General features: G+C 48.4%; 1 protein-coding gene across 1 annotated transcript in view; it reads right to left on the bottom strand.

Moving 5' to 3' along the window:
• Positions 1-13,996, bottom strand: part of Arhgap31 (Rho GTPase activating protein 31) — a 110,343-nt gene extending 96,347 nt beyond the window's left edge. Inside the window, exon 1 of the mRNA XM_036203781.1 lies at positions 13,162-13,996. Coding sequence (XP_036059674.1) covers positions 13,162-13,258 — 97 coding nt within the window. The 5' untranslated portion in view covers positions 13,259-13,996. The remainder of the gene's footprint in view (positions 1-13,161) is intronic.
• Positions 13,997-16,202: the final 2,206 nt, after the last annotated feature.

The following is a 16,202-nucleotide window of genomic DNA, read 5'->3' on the forward strand; positions in this document are numbered from 1 at the left end:
AAGGGTCCAGAAGCCAAGGAATGTGAGTAGCTTCCAGAAGGTGCAAAGGTAAGGAAATGGATTCTTTCCCAGTGCCTTAGAGAGGAAAACACTCCTGGCACGTGGTGAGACATGTGTCAGGTCCAACTTCCAGAACTGAAAGGTAGTGCTCCAGATTTATGTTATGTTGCTAAGTCTGTGGTGAGTGGTTATGGCAGCCACAGGAAACGAGCAGGAGGGGCTACAGGCAGTAGGGCCACCTCAGTGCTAGAAGCTGCTTTTCTTGCTCACATCGTGCAGCATTTACAACCCATCACTGTCTAGATCACCTTGAATGACGTCCCCCTTTAAAAGCACAGAGAATACACACACCACCTGCTGTGAAACTCAGTGGTCTGCCTCAGAGTGCAGGACACACCCCTTGGCCTGCCCTATGCAGGTCCTTTCTACAGCCCAGCAGAATGCACCCACTTCACACCAAGATCCTGAGGTCAGCCCACCTTGATGCAGTGGGGCAGAGACTGGCACACCGGAAGGGCCTTTTGCCCTAGCTTCCCCCTGTTTCATCAAAGATGGACACAGGCTTTCTGTTCACATTTCCCTTCTCCTGAAGCCCAGACGGAAACAACATGGCTGTCACTGTAATCACAAACTTCCACCACAACACACACCCCCATCCTTATTTTGGGTTTCTTGGGAGATCACTAAAGAAATGTGAAAACTTGAAAAGTTTGCCACGGTCCCACCCCAGCTATGTTTAACAACAGATAAGATTCTTAGAGCTGGCTTTTCTTTTTAACACAACCAACCACAGGAAGTAAATAATTTTGCGTACCTAAGAGAATAAAAGAAGCCGCCATGAGGGGCAAGCGGGGGCCATGCAGTGTTTGTGCCCTGGGCTCTCAACTTCCCCAGCTCTGGAGTTCTAAGTGATGAGGCTGAGCCTGGGTATGACTCGTTGACACCATGCTGATAAGAGCTGCTCACAACTCTGGGAAACCAGGAAAGGCAGCCCTGGTTCCTTGACACTGAGAATAACCCAGAGGAGAGTCTGACGTCCTAGGAAAGCAAACCGACAGACTTCCTCCAAAATAAAGTTGGAAACAAAACTCAACACCTCCAGACACTCTGTTCCCGTAAAGATCTTAACAGTTTTCTTTTTCTCTTCTGACTTAAAAAGTCATAATTCATGTCCCCTGTTGACACTGGGGATAATAGTAAAATAATTCAGAAGAGGACGATCAAGTCACGTGGTTTCACGTCACTGCTTTTCCCAGCAGCCAGCTCACTGTGGCTGTACCTGAGGTCTTCAGGACATAGCCACCGGCATCGCCTGAATGGATTTCATCTAAACAAGCCTGGGAAAGCAGATCCCCAAGGAAGATCCCAGCAGGAGCAGCAGCATGGCTCCTACCAACTTTCTGGGCCCACTGGGGGTGGATCATGTGTTCCCAATGGAGCCCCTGCAGCACCTGGGCAAGCCACATTTAAACCTCTATTCCATGTTCAGTTTGTTTTCCAGGGATCCAAATATGCACACAGGGAATTTAAAGAGGATCTGACTAATCTGAAGTTAACATTAATTTTGAATTTATTTTTTATTTTTTTTCAGACCCAGTCTCTTTATGTAGTCCTGGCCATCCTAGAACTCACTACATAGACCATGCTGACCTTGAACTCACAGAGATAGATCCTCCTGCCTTTGCCTGCCAAGTGCTGCTATCGAAGGTGTGCACCACCATGCCCAGACTTTAAATTAAATCTTGAAAGAATTATATTTTTCTCATTGTAGCTTAAAAATTTTTTTAAAATTCATATTTCAAAACTCATATTCTCCCTAGGGATTGTATCCCTTTCATTCTGGAGCCAAATCGTCTCTATGGGCATAAAGGAAAGGGAGGTGGGATCTATGCTCCATTCAGAAGTGCAGCTTCGGATGGGGGGAAATACAGGATGTTCGAAGATGACGTCAGAGGTGTAGTTTCCTGACCTTACACTGTAGGCCCTGTGTCCCGGTCACTACAGTTTTCAAGCTACTCCACTGGGGCCCCAGGCAGGGTTCCGTTGTCGCCTCTGAGCATACCTCAGAGTCTTGCCTTTAATACTGCTTTTCTCTGGAGAGGAAAATGGCCCCTCTCCATTCACACCGAGTCCACGTTCTAGCCATTAGCCAAACATCAAAGGATTTCCCAAATATGGACCCAAAGAGACATGTGCACTTTGAAGGTCGCACTGAAACTTCAATAGCTAAAGCTTCTTAAGAGAGCCAACAGCTGATGCCAAACGCCGCCCGGAGTCCCTCAGTGAACAGCAAGCAAGACAAAAACCAGAAAGAGGAACGGAACTATGCATTGAAGGGGAGGGGCCAACAGGGAGGAGCCGATTTACATGGAAGGACTGACATCATTGTTTCCCAGTCGACTCAGCCTGCAGGAAACAGGTGGCTAAGAAGTGGTGGAGGGGGCTACTTAGGGTCACAGGGGCTTGTGGTACTCCCAATGGTGCCACTGGGAACCCACGCGGGCACCTTTACTTTGAAAAACCAGGAGTGGGGGCTCTGTTGTCAGAGTTTTACAGTTATTTCAGACCCCACCGAGGTTAGTCTGGCAACACATGTTAAAAATGGAAGTCTCGGGGTTGGGGATTTAGCTCAGTGGTAGAGCGCTTGCAGCGCAAGGCCCTGGGTTCGGGCCTCAGCTCTGAAAAAAAAAAAAAAAAAAAAAAAATGGAAGTCTCCATTGCCCACTGCCAGCAAAACCATGGCTATTTGGGACTGGAGCAGACAAAGCCACCGAGAGAGACTGAATGTCCATACAGTGACTTTCTGAGTCGGTCCTCACCTGTCAAACAGAGACAGATGAGGTTGAGGTTGAACGTTTTTTATGGCCTATAGCTACAGACATCAGAAAGCCGATTAGCCTTGTGTGTTGGCGAACGCTGTTCATTAGAACTTGGGCAGCAGAGGCCAGAGTGGTTTAGACTCGGGCCAGCTGGGGATGGGGGTGAGGGGAGGGTTGCCACACACACCTGGCAACCTGAATTGGATCAGTGGATTCCGTGGTGGAAGGAGAGAACCAGCTTCCACAACTGTCCTCTGGTCACTTCATGCCCACACACAATGATAATTTTTACAAAGAGAGAAAGGAAATCAGGGTGGGCAGGATCTTCTCCTTCTCTGAGCGTGTGCGTTCATGCCTGTGTTTGTGCAGGTGCATTGGTGCGTGTGTGTGTGGGCACCATGTGGAAACCAGAGGAGAACCTCAGGAGGTAGTCTTCAGGTGTGTTGTCCATCTTGTCCTTGGAGGCAGGGTCTATCACTTGCCTGGAACTCACCAAGTAGTCAAGGCTTCCTGGCCAATAAGCCACAGGGATCCACACCAGGCTTTTTTTTTTTTTTTTTAAATATGGGTTCTGAGGCTCAAACCCGGGTCCTCCTGCTTGCGTACATAGCAAGCATTTTACTGACAGATCTATCTTTCCAGGACTCTTTTCTTTGTTTCTGCTATCCTGTTCCTTCTTTCATCCCTCCTTTTATTTTCCTTAGGTCTTAGTTATTTATTATCTTCCTTTTCCTCCTTTTCCTCCTCCTCCTTCTTTTCCTCTTCCTCCTCTTCCTTCTCCTCTTTCTCTTCCTCTTCCTCCTCTTCCTCCTCCTCCTCCTTCTCCTCCTGGCTGGCTTCCTAGCTGCCTTCAGACTTGCAATGGAGTCCAAACTGCCCTCAAAACTGCAGTCTTTCCTACCTCGGCATCCCAAGCACTGGAATTATAGGTGGGTGCCACCAGGACCTGCACAGTTAATGTATTTTTTTTATTTTTTATTTTTGAAAACCTTACCTTCCTGTAAAATGTCTTATTTTCCTGTGTCCAGGCAAGAAGCAGGTATAGGCCCAGGCAGCCAGACCAGTGGCCGTTCTTATCCTGCAGCTGCTATGTGCTGGCCCAATGGTGGAGTAGCTCTCCTGCCCTGGAGACAGGCTCCTGTCTTCCCCATCCCTTAGCTTCCTTTCCAGAGTTTAAATTTCCTCCAGGCTACACAGGCTGTGACCAACTACAAGTATCATGCGAAGCCACATAGTTTCCTGCCTCTAGACTCCAGGCACCCTTCTCCTCATTCCTCTACTGTCCCTCACAGTCAGATGATCTCTGTTTTATGGACTTTCCCAGCTACATAACCTCTGTCCAGTGGCTGTCCATCAGCTGCTACATGTGTTAGCATCCCTTGCTTATACATCCTTTATAGCCCTCACCTCATTCTTCTTTGTACTTTTTAAAAAGTTGTCTTCTTGTCTTTTGATCACCTCTAGGCCAAGACCAACTTGAGAACACACCTCTCTAAACCCAGTAGTGTGCTGGTTCTCAACCTTCCTAATGCCAAGGCCTTTCCATGAAGTTGCTCATGTTGTGGTGACCTCCCCCAACCGTAAAATCACCACTGTTGCTGTTTCATAACTGTAAGTTGGCTAGTTATGAATCACACTGTAAATCTCTGTGTTTTCCAATGGTCTTAGGCGACCCTTGTTGAGAACACTGACGTCGGGTCAAGTGTATTACCATTCCATTCAATCTTGGTTGCTTTAATTTGAAGTCCCACCAAGGTAGTTTTGGATTGAAAACCTAAGGATGAGGTTGGAGGTGTAGGTCAGTGCTATAGTGTTTGCCTGGCATGTATGTGCAAGGCCATGGGTTGCACACTCAGTACTGATCCCCTGCCTACACCCCCCCACACACCCCACACCTATACACACACACACACACACACACACACACACCTACACACACACACACACACACACACACACACACACATACACACACAATTGTTTTTAAAAAGCAGAACAAAACAAAGAATAAAATCACAACACTCCAGGGAAAGAGCTATTCACATGAGTTTCCCAAGCACTGTTGACTTATTTATCTGTCAGCTATTTCCAGCTGTGGTCTAACATCTGTAACAGTATGAGCTGGTATACATTACTTTTCAGGGGCATGAGTAACATTCAACCCTCTCTCCACCAAAGGCATTCTGGGCCAGCATCAAGCTGTGGGTGTGGTACCAGAGCATGATGTACCCAGCCAAGCTTGATCTGGAACAAAAAGTACCAGAGACTTGATCTCAGAAACTCAATTGGTTCACACCAAGGAAGGAGATGGTAAAAGGCAGTTTCTGCAGAGTTCCATGCAAAGCCTGGGTTGCTTTCTCTCTGGGACTAGCTGCAAACCCTCACGGGACCATGAAAGAGTCTTGGATTCCTCATTATACAGCTTTGAGCAGAGTCCTCATCATCAGATACTTAAAAGGGCTCCAACACCCACTTCCTGGATAGGAAGACAGATCCTCGAAAGATACTAAGAAACGCTCTTGTGCCCGCCACAGGCTCACAGAGGCAGGCACAACCTACTACATCTGTGTGAGCTACCTCAGCTGAGCTTGCCGCCTGCCTACCCACACAGCCAAGAACAGCACAGAACAGTGGGCAGAATGGAGAAGTAACTGGGGGCCTCCGACTCTAAGGCCGTGGGTATTTCCAGAAGGAAAAGACTTGTGGCTGCAGTGGTCAAGAAAGGGTCTATGAGGACTTGAAAGCTGATGGATTTGGATATGTGTGTGTGTGTGTGTGTGTGTGTGTGTGTGTGTGTGTGTGTGTGTTTGTGTGCCTCTGCATGTGTGTCTCTGTGTGTATGTATCTGTGTGTGTATGTTTGTGTGTGCCTCTGTGTGTGTGTGTGTGTGTGTGTGTGTTTGTGTGCCTCTGCATGTGTGTCTCTGTGTGTATGTATCTCTGTGTGTATGTTTGTGTGTGTGCCTCTGTGTGTGTGTATGTGTGTGTTTTTCTCAAACACATGCACAAGATGTTCACAAAGCAGTTTGCAGAGGACAAAGTGCGTTTTGGTCCCCAGTTGTTATGACTATTTCTGGTTTGGGTTGGGAGAAAGCAAAACAAAAGATAAAATGGTTTTTTTTTGGGGGGGGGTTGTGAGGAACAAAATGGGTTAATGCAAAATTATTCTCTTCTGGGAGATACGATTCCAATCTAAGACTGTGGCCTGGGGTATCTTATAGAGCTGGATTTAAATCTTGCATGTCCCATCTGGATAATCTTGGTGAATGATTTAACCTCTCAGAACTCAGTTCTCCTCTATAAAATGGGTGGGTGTGAAAACGTCCAACGTGTGAACCAAGTGATTGGCACAAACTAAAAAAAAATATTGTAGTCATTTCTGCTAATGATAAAGATAGCAAAATGGTCTGACTTGGAAGCCAGCCTTCACACTCTGTCCCTTCTCTCTTTCCAAGAAACCTTCCTTTAATTTCCTCCCCTTACTGTCCCCCCACCACCCCCAATCACCTAGCAAACTCTAGCCAGCCTTCTTTTTCCAGTGGAGGAGAATTCTTTATTTGAACCTTTATCTAAGGTTGCATCCAGGAAGAGTAGTTCTACAGGGGAGACTGGCCAGACTCCTAGAGTTCCAGCAGGCTGTGGCCCCGCCTTACATAGTACTTGAGGCCAGCCTTTTGAGAGAGAGGCGCCAAGATCAGTTCAACTCAAGCATGGCCTTTGTGTTGGAGCCCTGGGAGAAATACTTAAGAGGACTGGTCGGCACATGCACTCATAAGATTAATTTGAAGAGTGGGGGTGGGGAAGGGATGTTGCATTTGATTTAAATGTGTGGTGCACAATATGTGGGAAAAGAACTCATTCCACGTCCCTGGCTCCAAGACTGGCCTGTAGGAACCACAAGAAGGAAGTGGGATCCTGAGACCCTTGGGCCAGAGTGGATAGGCAGCTCCAGCGTGGGCAGTCTGCTCTGGAGGGAATGAGCAATAGGAAGCCCTGACCAGGTGGTTTTATCACTACTGTCTTCCAGAAACATTAGCTACAATATCCAGTGGTAGAGTGGGTGGTGGTTTAAGGTTCCCATGCCCAGCCTGAGCCTTGGAACTTTCAGTCCCACCCACTACTTCCACCCACTGCTCAGAGCCACACACCTCATCGAATCCCAGGAAGGCTTTTTTTGTAGGGAGGCTATATCCCCTGGGAGCAAACTGTTCCTGCAAGTGCTTGAAAACTGTCTTGGTCAACCAAACCCTGGAATTCTCAGTGTTTTCCTCCCTAACAAGAAAGCTTTCAGGGCTGGCCCACAGATGCTGTATAGCACTGACTGGCCTCAAACTCACAACCAAGAGGATAGACAATCGCATCCAACACTATAGTCTGGGTGGTGCTGGAGAGCTTGTTTCTCTTTGGGTATGACGTACTCTTTCTCTGCCTGTTTCCTTCTGCTCCAGTCTAGGAGTGACCCACAAGCACTCCTCTCTGTCCAGCAGATAGGTTTCTGGCTCCAGGTAGGTAGGGGAGGAGAGAGTGGGCTTCCTTAGAGGCAATGGCACTGTGGGACTTCCTGAAGTTGGGAGGCATCTGGGAGGCTGCCAGGGGTTAACAGGGGGGGAAGTGAGGGTAAGGCTGTTCCTGTGGTCAAGGAGCTCTTGGCAGAGATCTGAAGAGCCTGCAGAAGGGAGCCATGTGGTAGGTGGAAGTAGCTGTTTCCATTCTCTGGGTGGGTTGTTTGTTATACCCAGAAACAAAGTAGTCCCTGCTGGCCTGAGGGTTGGCTAGGCAGTTTGCTCTGGACCGGATTCCTTTCCCTGTCTCTCACCTCTTCCAGTTTCACTGTGGCAGTCCGAGGTGGGGATGCCTCTCTACCCTCAAGCCCCTCAGGTTGCTCTTCTGGCTTCACACTCTCCCCCAACTGGGACCAGGATTCTCTTTCAGTTTTCTGAGGTCTAGAAGTAAGTGGCTGTCTCTGGTCTTTCAAATGCTTGCTGTGTAGCCCAGGCTGCCCTCCAGCTTGAGATCTAACCTAACCCGGCCCTCAGATCTACGGAAGCACTTTTCTTTGAGGTTGACATTTGTCTTTTCCACGCCTGTGCACTGACGGTCTTCTCAGCAGCTCTGGGAAGGCACTGCACCAACTGGACTCTCTCCTAGTGTGGCAAACAATCCTGCCCCCCTTCCCTCTGGGTGGTTGATGAATGCCCTCATGGATGATAGAGCCTCATTCAGGCTATTTGGGCAGTAACAGGTTACCAAGTGTGTGTCCTCAGATAGGTGCTTTACCCATATTAACCCATGTGCTCTCACATCTGTCCTATCTATTAGCTCTATTTCACAAGAGGGGAAACTGAGGCCCAGAGGCAGGAAGCAAGCCTCTCGAGGGTCAGTCATTTGGGAACAAGCAAAGTTGAGATTCTAGGCAGGAGAGTTCCAGTAGTCTCAGTGGAAGCCCCCAACAAAGTCCCCTGAACTTGCCATAGCCGAGACCCACTTGATCAGGGATTTGCTGGGGAAGGTGTGCAAATGATGTGTCAGACAAAGATTAAGCTGCAGAGGATACTGCTCCGTCCCCCATTCAACACCAAATCATAAACAGAAAAGTATTTGCCTTCTTTGTTATGACCTCGTTCTGTTTATGTCTGTACAGTATCTTGCTATTTAACGGGAGGCCAACGTTTTCACATTTTTCTCCTACAACTGCGTCTTCAAAGTCAACTGGTGTCTGAAGGTTGGTTGGTTCACATCCTTGAGACTATGTGTTTCTGATATCCAGAGCCCATCTTTCCCTCTGCATCCAAAACACGGCTGCAGTAGAGTTTTGTTTATTGGATTAATAAATAAAGGAAACGAATAAACAAAGTGAGGGAACTATTTAGCTTCAGAAATGAAATGAAAAGAAGCGACGACTGATGTTCCCACCACTCACCCTCATCCTTCGGAACACTAGCAAGCTCCCAGCAAGCTCAGTATTAGATTTGCATCCGTCAGTGATTTGTTATGAACCTTCTCTCACCTCTCAAATTAAATCTATGTTATACCTATACATCTTTGTTTCATATTAATATACATGTTTTCAGCCTGCTAAGGATGAGAAAAAAAATTCTTCAACAATTAAAAGATTCATACTTTTTATGGAACATTCAGAGGGGACTCTACTTATGCAGGGAACATGGCCTACAAACTATGCACTACATACAGGTTCTTCACCCTGTCCACATATCAAAACCATCTAGGAGAGAGTCTGATTTAGTTGGTCTGAGGTGGGTCCTTGCATTGCCTTTTTTTTTCTGTTTTCTTTGAGAGATCAAGAGAGGATCTGGCCATGTAGCCCAGGCTAGTCTCAAACTCTTAATCCTCCTGCTTCAACCTCCCAAGTCCTGGGACTATAGGTGTGTGCTATCATATGCTGTGGCATCAACTTTTCAAAAGACTTTCAAGATGGTTAAAATCTGTCACGTCATTGGAGTGCCATTAAGGCACTAGTTGAGAGCAGTCTCGCTTTTCACCGAGGAGTAGGTAAAACAAGCAATGATGGATCAGAAAGACAAGGAAGTCAGCCCAGCCCAGGTTGGGTGGTGGTGGCACACACCTTTAATCCCAGCACTCCGGAGGCAGAGCCAGGCGGATCTCTGTGAGTTCGAGGCCAGCCTGGTCTACAGAGCGAGATCCAGGACAGGCACCAAAACTGCACAGAGAAACTGTGTCTCGAAAAAAAAATTAAATAAAAAATAAAAAGGGCGGCCAACCCAGAGGACAAAACAATTTCCCTCCTATAACCTCTTACTTGTTCCCTGGCTCCTGCTCCCCCCATAGCCGAGCTCCACCAGAAGATGCAAAACACTTGATTCACAAGGGAGAGTTAGGAAATGACCACGAACACATTCCAGGTCTCTGGGTTTCACTCACACCCTAATGCCATAGGTAACAACAGTCTGGTGGGTTTGTTTGTTTGTTTGTTTGTTTGTTTTGTTTTGTTTTGTTTTTGTTTTTTTAAATCACACAGCTGCAAGAAAAGACCTCCACATTTAGAGATGGAAAAGAAGAAAGAGAGAAGCAGACTCCTTCTATCAGCAGTAGGAAAGTGATCCCAGATAGGAAGAGAAAATTAGCCAGTTCCCAGGGGAAGAACTTCAGACAGGGGCAGCGGTCATTCTGCTGGTGAGTAAGTGACGAAGGTTCCTGGCGGCCACCTTATGGTCTGCTGTGGGTCTCTTATCAGGTGACAGTAAAGTGGCCAAAGGCTGGGGGTGTAGCTCAGGGTTAGAACACTTGGCTACCTTTGGGGAATCCCCGGGTTTGATCCATGGCACTAGGGGTTGAAGGGAGAAGTGGGGAGTTGTCACACCAGGCTTCTGTGCTGGGGGGGATGGTCACAGCAGAGTGTAAACCTGTCATCTATGCGCATCTCTGTGGCTACCTGCAGGAGCTGCACATTCAGTGTGTGTGTGTGTGTGTGTGTGTGTGTGTGTGTGTGTGTGTTTCTAAGAAAAGGTAGCTTCATCTTTCATCAGCTTCCCACAGATTAAGCATGATAGCCAGCCATGAGTAATACTCACTTCAGGCTGAAAAAGAAAATATGTCACTTTTCCACCCTGTCCTCTCTGATTTGCCCAATGGGAGGTAGCAAGGCTACGCTTGGGGAATCAGGGAAGTAGCTTCAAGCCTTCCTCTGTGCTCAGCCTCTTTCTTGTCCCCTGGAACTCTCACCCAGAGCTGCAGCTACCCCATATCCAGAGGACCCATGCTCAGGCAGCGCTCACTAGCTTTGTCCTCCGCTCTAGCCCATGGCTTTGCTGGCTCTCTCTGTTCTTTCCTCTGTATTCTTGGGCTCACAAGCTGAAACCCACTGCCCTTCCATTTCTGTCTAGGTCCAGTGCCCGGCCCTTTAACCCCTAAGTTCAGTGAGCATGACGGGATTCTTGAAAGGTCCTTCCTTGCTTCCTGGTTCCTGGTGACCACTCTGATTTACCACCTCCAGCATCCTGAGAGCTCTTCCAATGTCCTGAGCAAAGGGAGAGTGCCTTGCTCAGCCTTTTTTTCACCTGGGTCAGAATCTGGGCCTTGTCTATTAACTAATATATGTCTCTATATCACTTTAGAAAAAAATTTATCTATTCTATCATCACACACACACACACACACACACGGAAAACAATGAATTTGGCTGTGTTGGAGCAGAAATTCTATTTAGTCTCATTTCTATAAACTGCTTATTATTCATGGCTAATTTCCACATCGTACAATGGCAGTGTGGGGATCAAGAGTGCCAGCTGCCTTTCATTTCAAAACCACACTCTATTCAGGTATGTCTAGTCTTAAAAGGTGGCTCATCTGTGGCAGGGCGGTTTGCTTTCAATCTGGGGGCGGGGAGCATTCAAAGAGGATGTTGAATTGCACACAGGAGCCAGAAAGAGGTCTGGATCCTCTCCATCCTTGGTGATGGATGAGCCCTGTGTGTCTGTCTACTCCTCTCCGACCTTCCTCTCTCCTTTGCAGAAAGCGTGGAGCGCCAGCACTCCGTTTTTTTCTACTGAACATCAATGCCCTTCCTCTTTTCCTATATGAAGCACACAGAAGTCCAAAATACAAAAACAAGTGGGAAAGGAAAGAGGAGCTGCCTAAGGGTACCTCTGAAGTTCTCTCCCAGAGCCTGAGGGGTTTCAGGTTCTCCCTTAACCTGTGACTATATATGAATGGGGTGTGACTAGCAGGCCCCTTATACAACTCCCACACTGTGTGTGTGTGTGTGTGTGTGTGTGTGTGTGTGTGTGTCTTGGAACAACACCCACATAACAGGAGGTGGCATCCCAGGAGCATGCCCAGTGTACCTACAGGTTAACATGAGGACCCCTGGAAAAACAAGGGGAGACAAACATTTCATTCTTAATTTCAAGCCACAGTGGTTGAGATGTGTTCTTGGGCTCCTGTCAAGTTCAAGAAAGCTCAGTCGGAGTGATTTTATTTCAAAACCTCTCTGGGGTGTTGTTGAGAATTCAGTGAATTGACTTCAGTGATGCCTCAATTTCAGAGGCGGTTTGGAAACCAGTGCTTCCTCCAAGCTCTAAAATACTAAGCCATTTGTCCTAATGACACAGCAGACTCTGGACTCCCGAATACCACAGGAATATCACACCACTGCAAATTACTAGGGGTGCTGAGTCTTCAAAAAGGGGAAGCAAAACAAAAGCTCTGCACTGTTTCTGGGATGCATGCTGGATACAGACAAGCCAGTTGTTAGGGGGAAGAGTTTTCCTGGAGGCAGACTCCCTCTGCCCAGTTACACGGCCCTAAGTTGTCTTGTCTTGTTCCTATCTTTGTATAAAATACATGACCCACACAGTGGGCCCTTTTCTCTTTCTCTGAAGCTCCCTGAGAAGTTTTTAATTAAAAAAATTTTTTTTTTAAATGTCATGACTAAGTGCAGAACCAGTCGACTTTATAAAAGCAGTCATTTAATGCTCAATGGTCCCAACTTTCCTCTGTTACAAACTTTCCCCCTCCGATGGTGTTATTGGAGCATAGATGGTTTTCCTTCTGCCTCACCCAGCAAATGTTTAAATTGTGTCTGCTGGCTCCTCTTTTTCTTCTTCCAAGCTAACTTTGATTTTTTTTTTCTCTTTACAGCTTAAACTATTTTAAAGCCCTCTGACCTCTTTACAACAAACTTCTCGCATGACACACCAAAGGCTAAAACTGAGAGCCAAGAGGAGGTGAAGGGTCTGGTTGGGGGGGGGCAGAGTTGGGGGAGGCACTATGGATTTGGCATCAACTCAGAACTACAGAAAATGTCTGTGCAACCACTCCCCCAGCCAGGATTCCCCCCTCCCCACCACCACACTGCCTCCTACCACATTAATAAAAAAGGATATGGGAGAGCAACCCTCCCACAGTACAGGAGGGACATTTAAGATGGTTACAGCAGCACATCCAGAAAAACCTACTGAGGATGACGACGGCCCCACGCGTCAAGTCACCCCCACCCCCCAAATCTTTCCCTTCCAACACCCAGAGTTTAAGATCAGAGCCTCCCCGGAATGGCCACGGGCGGGTCACCACCACAGCTATACCATCACTCATCAACCACTCCTATGACACGTCGGAAGGACAGACATAGCTCCTGAACGTCGGGGTGGCAGGGTTGTGCTTAAGAACACTGTACTTTTTTTTTTTTTTAAAGTACAGTGAGCGCACGAGCCTGGAACACATTAACTTGTGAACTCCATCCAATACACCCCAAGAGAACCCATCGCTCTTAAACAAAACAAAACAAAAAGTGTGTGTGTGTGTGTGTGTGTGTGTGTGTGTGTGTGCGTGTGTGTGGTGGGGGCGGGGGGGAAGGGGTACATTACCATCCTGTCCCGAGCTTTCCAGATACTCCGTCAGGTCACATCCAAACGCACTGGCTCCCTTTCGTTTCAGCTTCTGCTTGGCACCCTTGTTCTTCATGAGTTAGTCCCACAGAGGCTGCCCCTCCGTCTCCGCTCTCTGCTCCGCACCGCTGACGAGGCTTTCGGGGTCGGGTCACCGGGGCAGAGCGGCGCCGCGGGTCGGCATGGGCGCGCAGATCGGGCCGTGCACCGCCCCGGGCGGGTGTCACCTCCCTCCTCGGGCTCCCGCGGCGTTTCCCGGCGCTTCTCCGCTGAGCCTTGAGAGGAGCAGGGGCCGGGGCGCGGCGGCGAGGGGACCGCCCCGGGGCTGTGAGTGTGCTCCGCCCTTAGGCCCGCACTCCTGCTCTGCCTTCAGACCGCTGGGGGACCGCGAACAGCCAGCATCCCGTCCCCGTCGCCCGCCCGCCCTCGCGCCGTCCCTTTTTTCCTGTCTTACAAATCCCAGGATCGTCCAGCTCAGGAAGCGCTGGAAGGAAGTCAGCTCGGGAGGGGGGCGGAGGTTGGAAATTTTTGGCAGCTCTGAGTGTGTGTGTGTGTGTGTGTGTGTGTGTGTGTGTGTGTGTGTGTGCAGTCGAAGGAAGTAAGTGGGTGGGTTGAACGGAGCGGGCTAGAAGAAGAGATCGTGCTCTACCGAGGCGGGTCTGCGAGTCCAGAGATCGCCCAGGGCCGCCCCGGAGGAAATCGGCCTCACGAGGACCCGCGGCCGCCCGCCCGCCCGCTTCCTGCCGCCAGCCCGGCTCAGTGCAGAGCGCAGGAGGCGGTGCCCGGCTGGGCAGGGAGGGCGCGGGATGGGTGCTCACGAAGTTATCCTCCTTGACATCCCAGTCCTGACACTTTCTATTTCAGTGCCTGCCTTTCTCCTCCTCAAACCCTTAGTGACATTTCAAAGACTGGGATTGCAGAAACCTGACCAGTAGAGCCTTTCCGTTGGCCACTCCCATCTCTCCTAACCAGGGTCTGAGGTCCCTGAAGCCCAGACGGCTCCTCTCCCACGCTGAGGTTAGGACACCCTCGGGCGAGAGAGGTGCAGCTTTGTAACCACGGCCCAGGAAGTTATATATCTAGCTACAAATTCAAGTTCAGACACACACACACACACACACACACACACACACACACACACACACACACACACACACACATGCTCGCCATGCCAGTGGTGCTAAATGTGAGAGATTTGAGCGGAGAACCCAGGACCTGAGGGGGCTCTGTCATTTTGCCATTACGCAGAGAGCCGTCTCCCAGGTTGTTTTAAAACTTGAGGCATGTGCTTTCAGGAGGGCATGTTTTTCCTTCGCTTAGTTGGAATTCCTTGAGTTCTGTGTACTCAGCACACAGTGAGCACTCAAAGTCTTGTGCCCTAACAGTTTGAAGATTAGATTAAACTTCCTGCATACATTCAAATCCATATATAGGCTTGAAGGGTAGGGATAGTCATAAAGCTGGCAAAGACATTATGTGCAGTATTTCAGTTACTGATTCCCCCCAAAGTTACTTCTGTATCATCGTGTCTGTTTATGAACTTTGACCTCTGACCTTTTCTCTATGTCTGGACATAACCTGATAGCCAGCCTACCAAATCTGGCCTACAGATGTGTGTGTGTGTGTGTGTGTGTGTGTGTGTGTGTGTGTGTGTGTGTGCACGTGCTCTGGTTATAGGACAAGTGTATTTTCATACAGCAAGGACTGTGGGCGCTAAGACACAGCAGCCCCCTTTAGAGATGAACCTTCTAGTTTGGAGTCCCCTGGGCCTGTCTTTGAGCCTTTATACCTGCCTGGCCTCTGGAGCCACTGGAGTCTGTGCCCAAGCTCCCCTTCCTTCTGTTTTTCCATCTCTCTCAATGACACCACCACTGGCTCAGTCACTCTGATGAGACATCTTCAAGTAAGCACTGACTCATTGCTCTGTCTCCTCCTCCTTCCAAGCTAGTCCAGCCCCCAAAGGATGAGTCCTTCACAATGCCTCTCATTTCGGGTTCTTCATGGTCAGGCCTCCTGGGCAGCAGTCACAGCCTCCTCAATGGTTAGAATATGTCCATGTCGGCACTCCCCTCCCCCTCCGCCACTTTGCTGAGTCCAAGCTCCTCCCACCTCACCCATCCTACAGACTAGAAGCCTGATGGGTTCTCCTGAAGCGCTGCTGTTATTTATAAGCTTGCTCAAAAACCTATCAATGACTCTCTGTTTCCAATAGCCAGAGCAGCAATTCCTAAGCATCCTGTAAGCTGTTTGGATTATTTAATATATTGGCATATTTCTCCCCTTATTTCTTGAGAAGCATCTCTTTGTGGTTCACATTTGCTTAGCAGTTTACTTCAGCAAGAGCTTTCAGAGTCGTATTGTTTCTCTCTCTTCTTGCTTACTTTAAGCAGATTCTTTTATAGGACCGTGTGTGTGTGTGTGTGTGTGTGTGTGTGTGTGTAATCAGATTTGGGTTCCAAAGGGTTCTTCCGTTGTACTGCGGACTTCCTAGGATGCAAGGCTATATGGTGATAGCGTAGGAATGTTCACTGAAGCAATAAATAAACTATCTGATGATAAGTTATGAATAAACTGGAAAAGTGTTTTTGTTTACTGAGACCCACCACTGAAAAGTCCTGGGGTTGCTTACGGCTCCCTTACCTGTACCTACTGAGGACAGATGGCTACCTAATCCCCATCATTAATAAATAGAAACCGGACAAGCAGTATTAATAGGTTTTAGCATCACCTGTGGTTACGACCTTTCCTTTACCCAGTTCGCCCATACAACTAGACTTCGTATCAGCAACTTCTTCATCCATCTCCCTCTCCAGATAGCCAATTAAATGCTCTCCTAAGACCCCTTGTTCATGATCTGAATTTCCTGTTCTCAGATACTGGAGTGTCAGTCGGTTATCTAGCCAGCTACATTTCTTCCCTACTTCCTTCTCTTCCTGTGGAGCTGTCCCTGTTTTAAAGGTGCTCCGATGCTATCTGGGGATGAGATCAAGTGTTGGGGGAGCTCTTCCGTGGCAATGCCT

Source organism: Onychomys torridus, chromosome 12, assembly GCF_903995425.1.
Source record: "Onychomys torridus chromosome 12, mOncTor1.1, whole genome shotgun sequence".
Taxonomy (NCBI): Eukaryota; Metazoa; Chordata; class Mammalia; order Rodentia; family Cricetidae; genus Onychomys; species Onychomys torridus.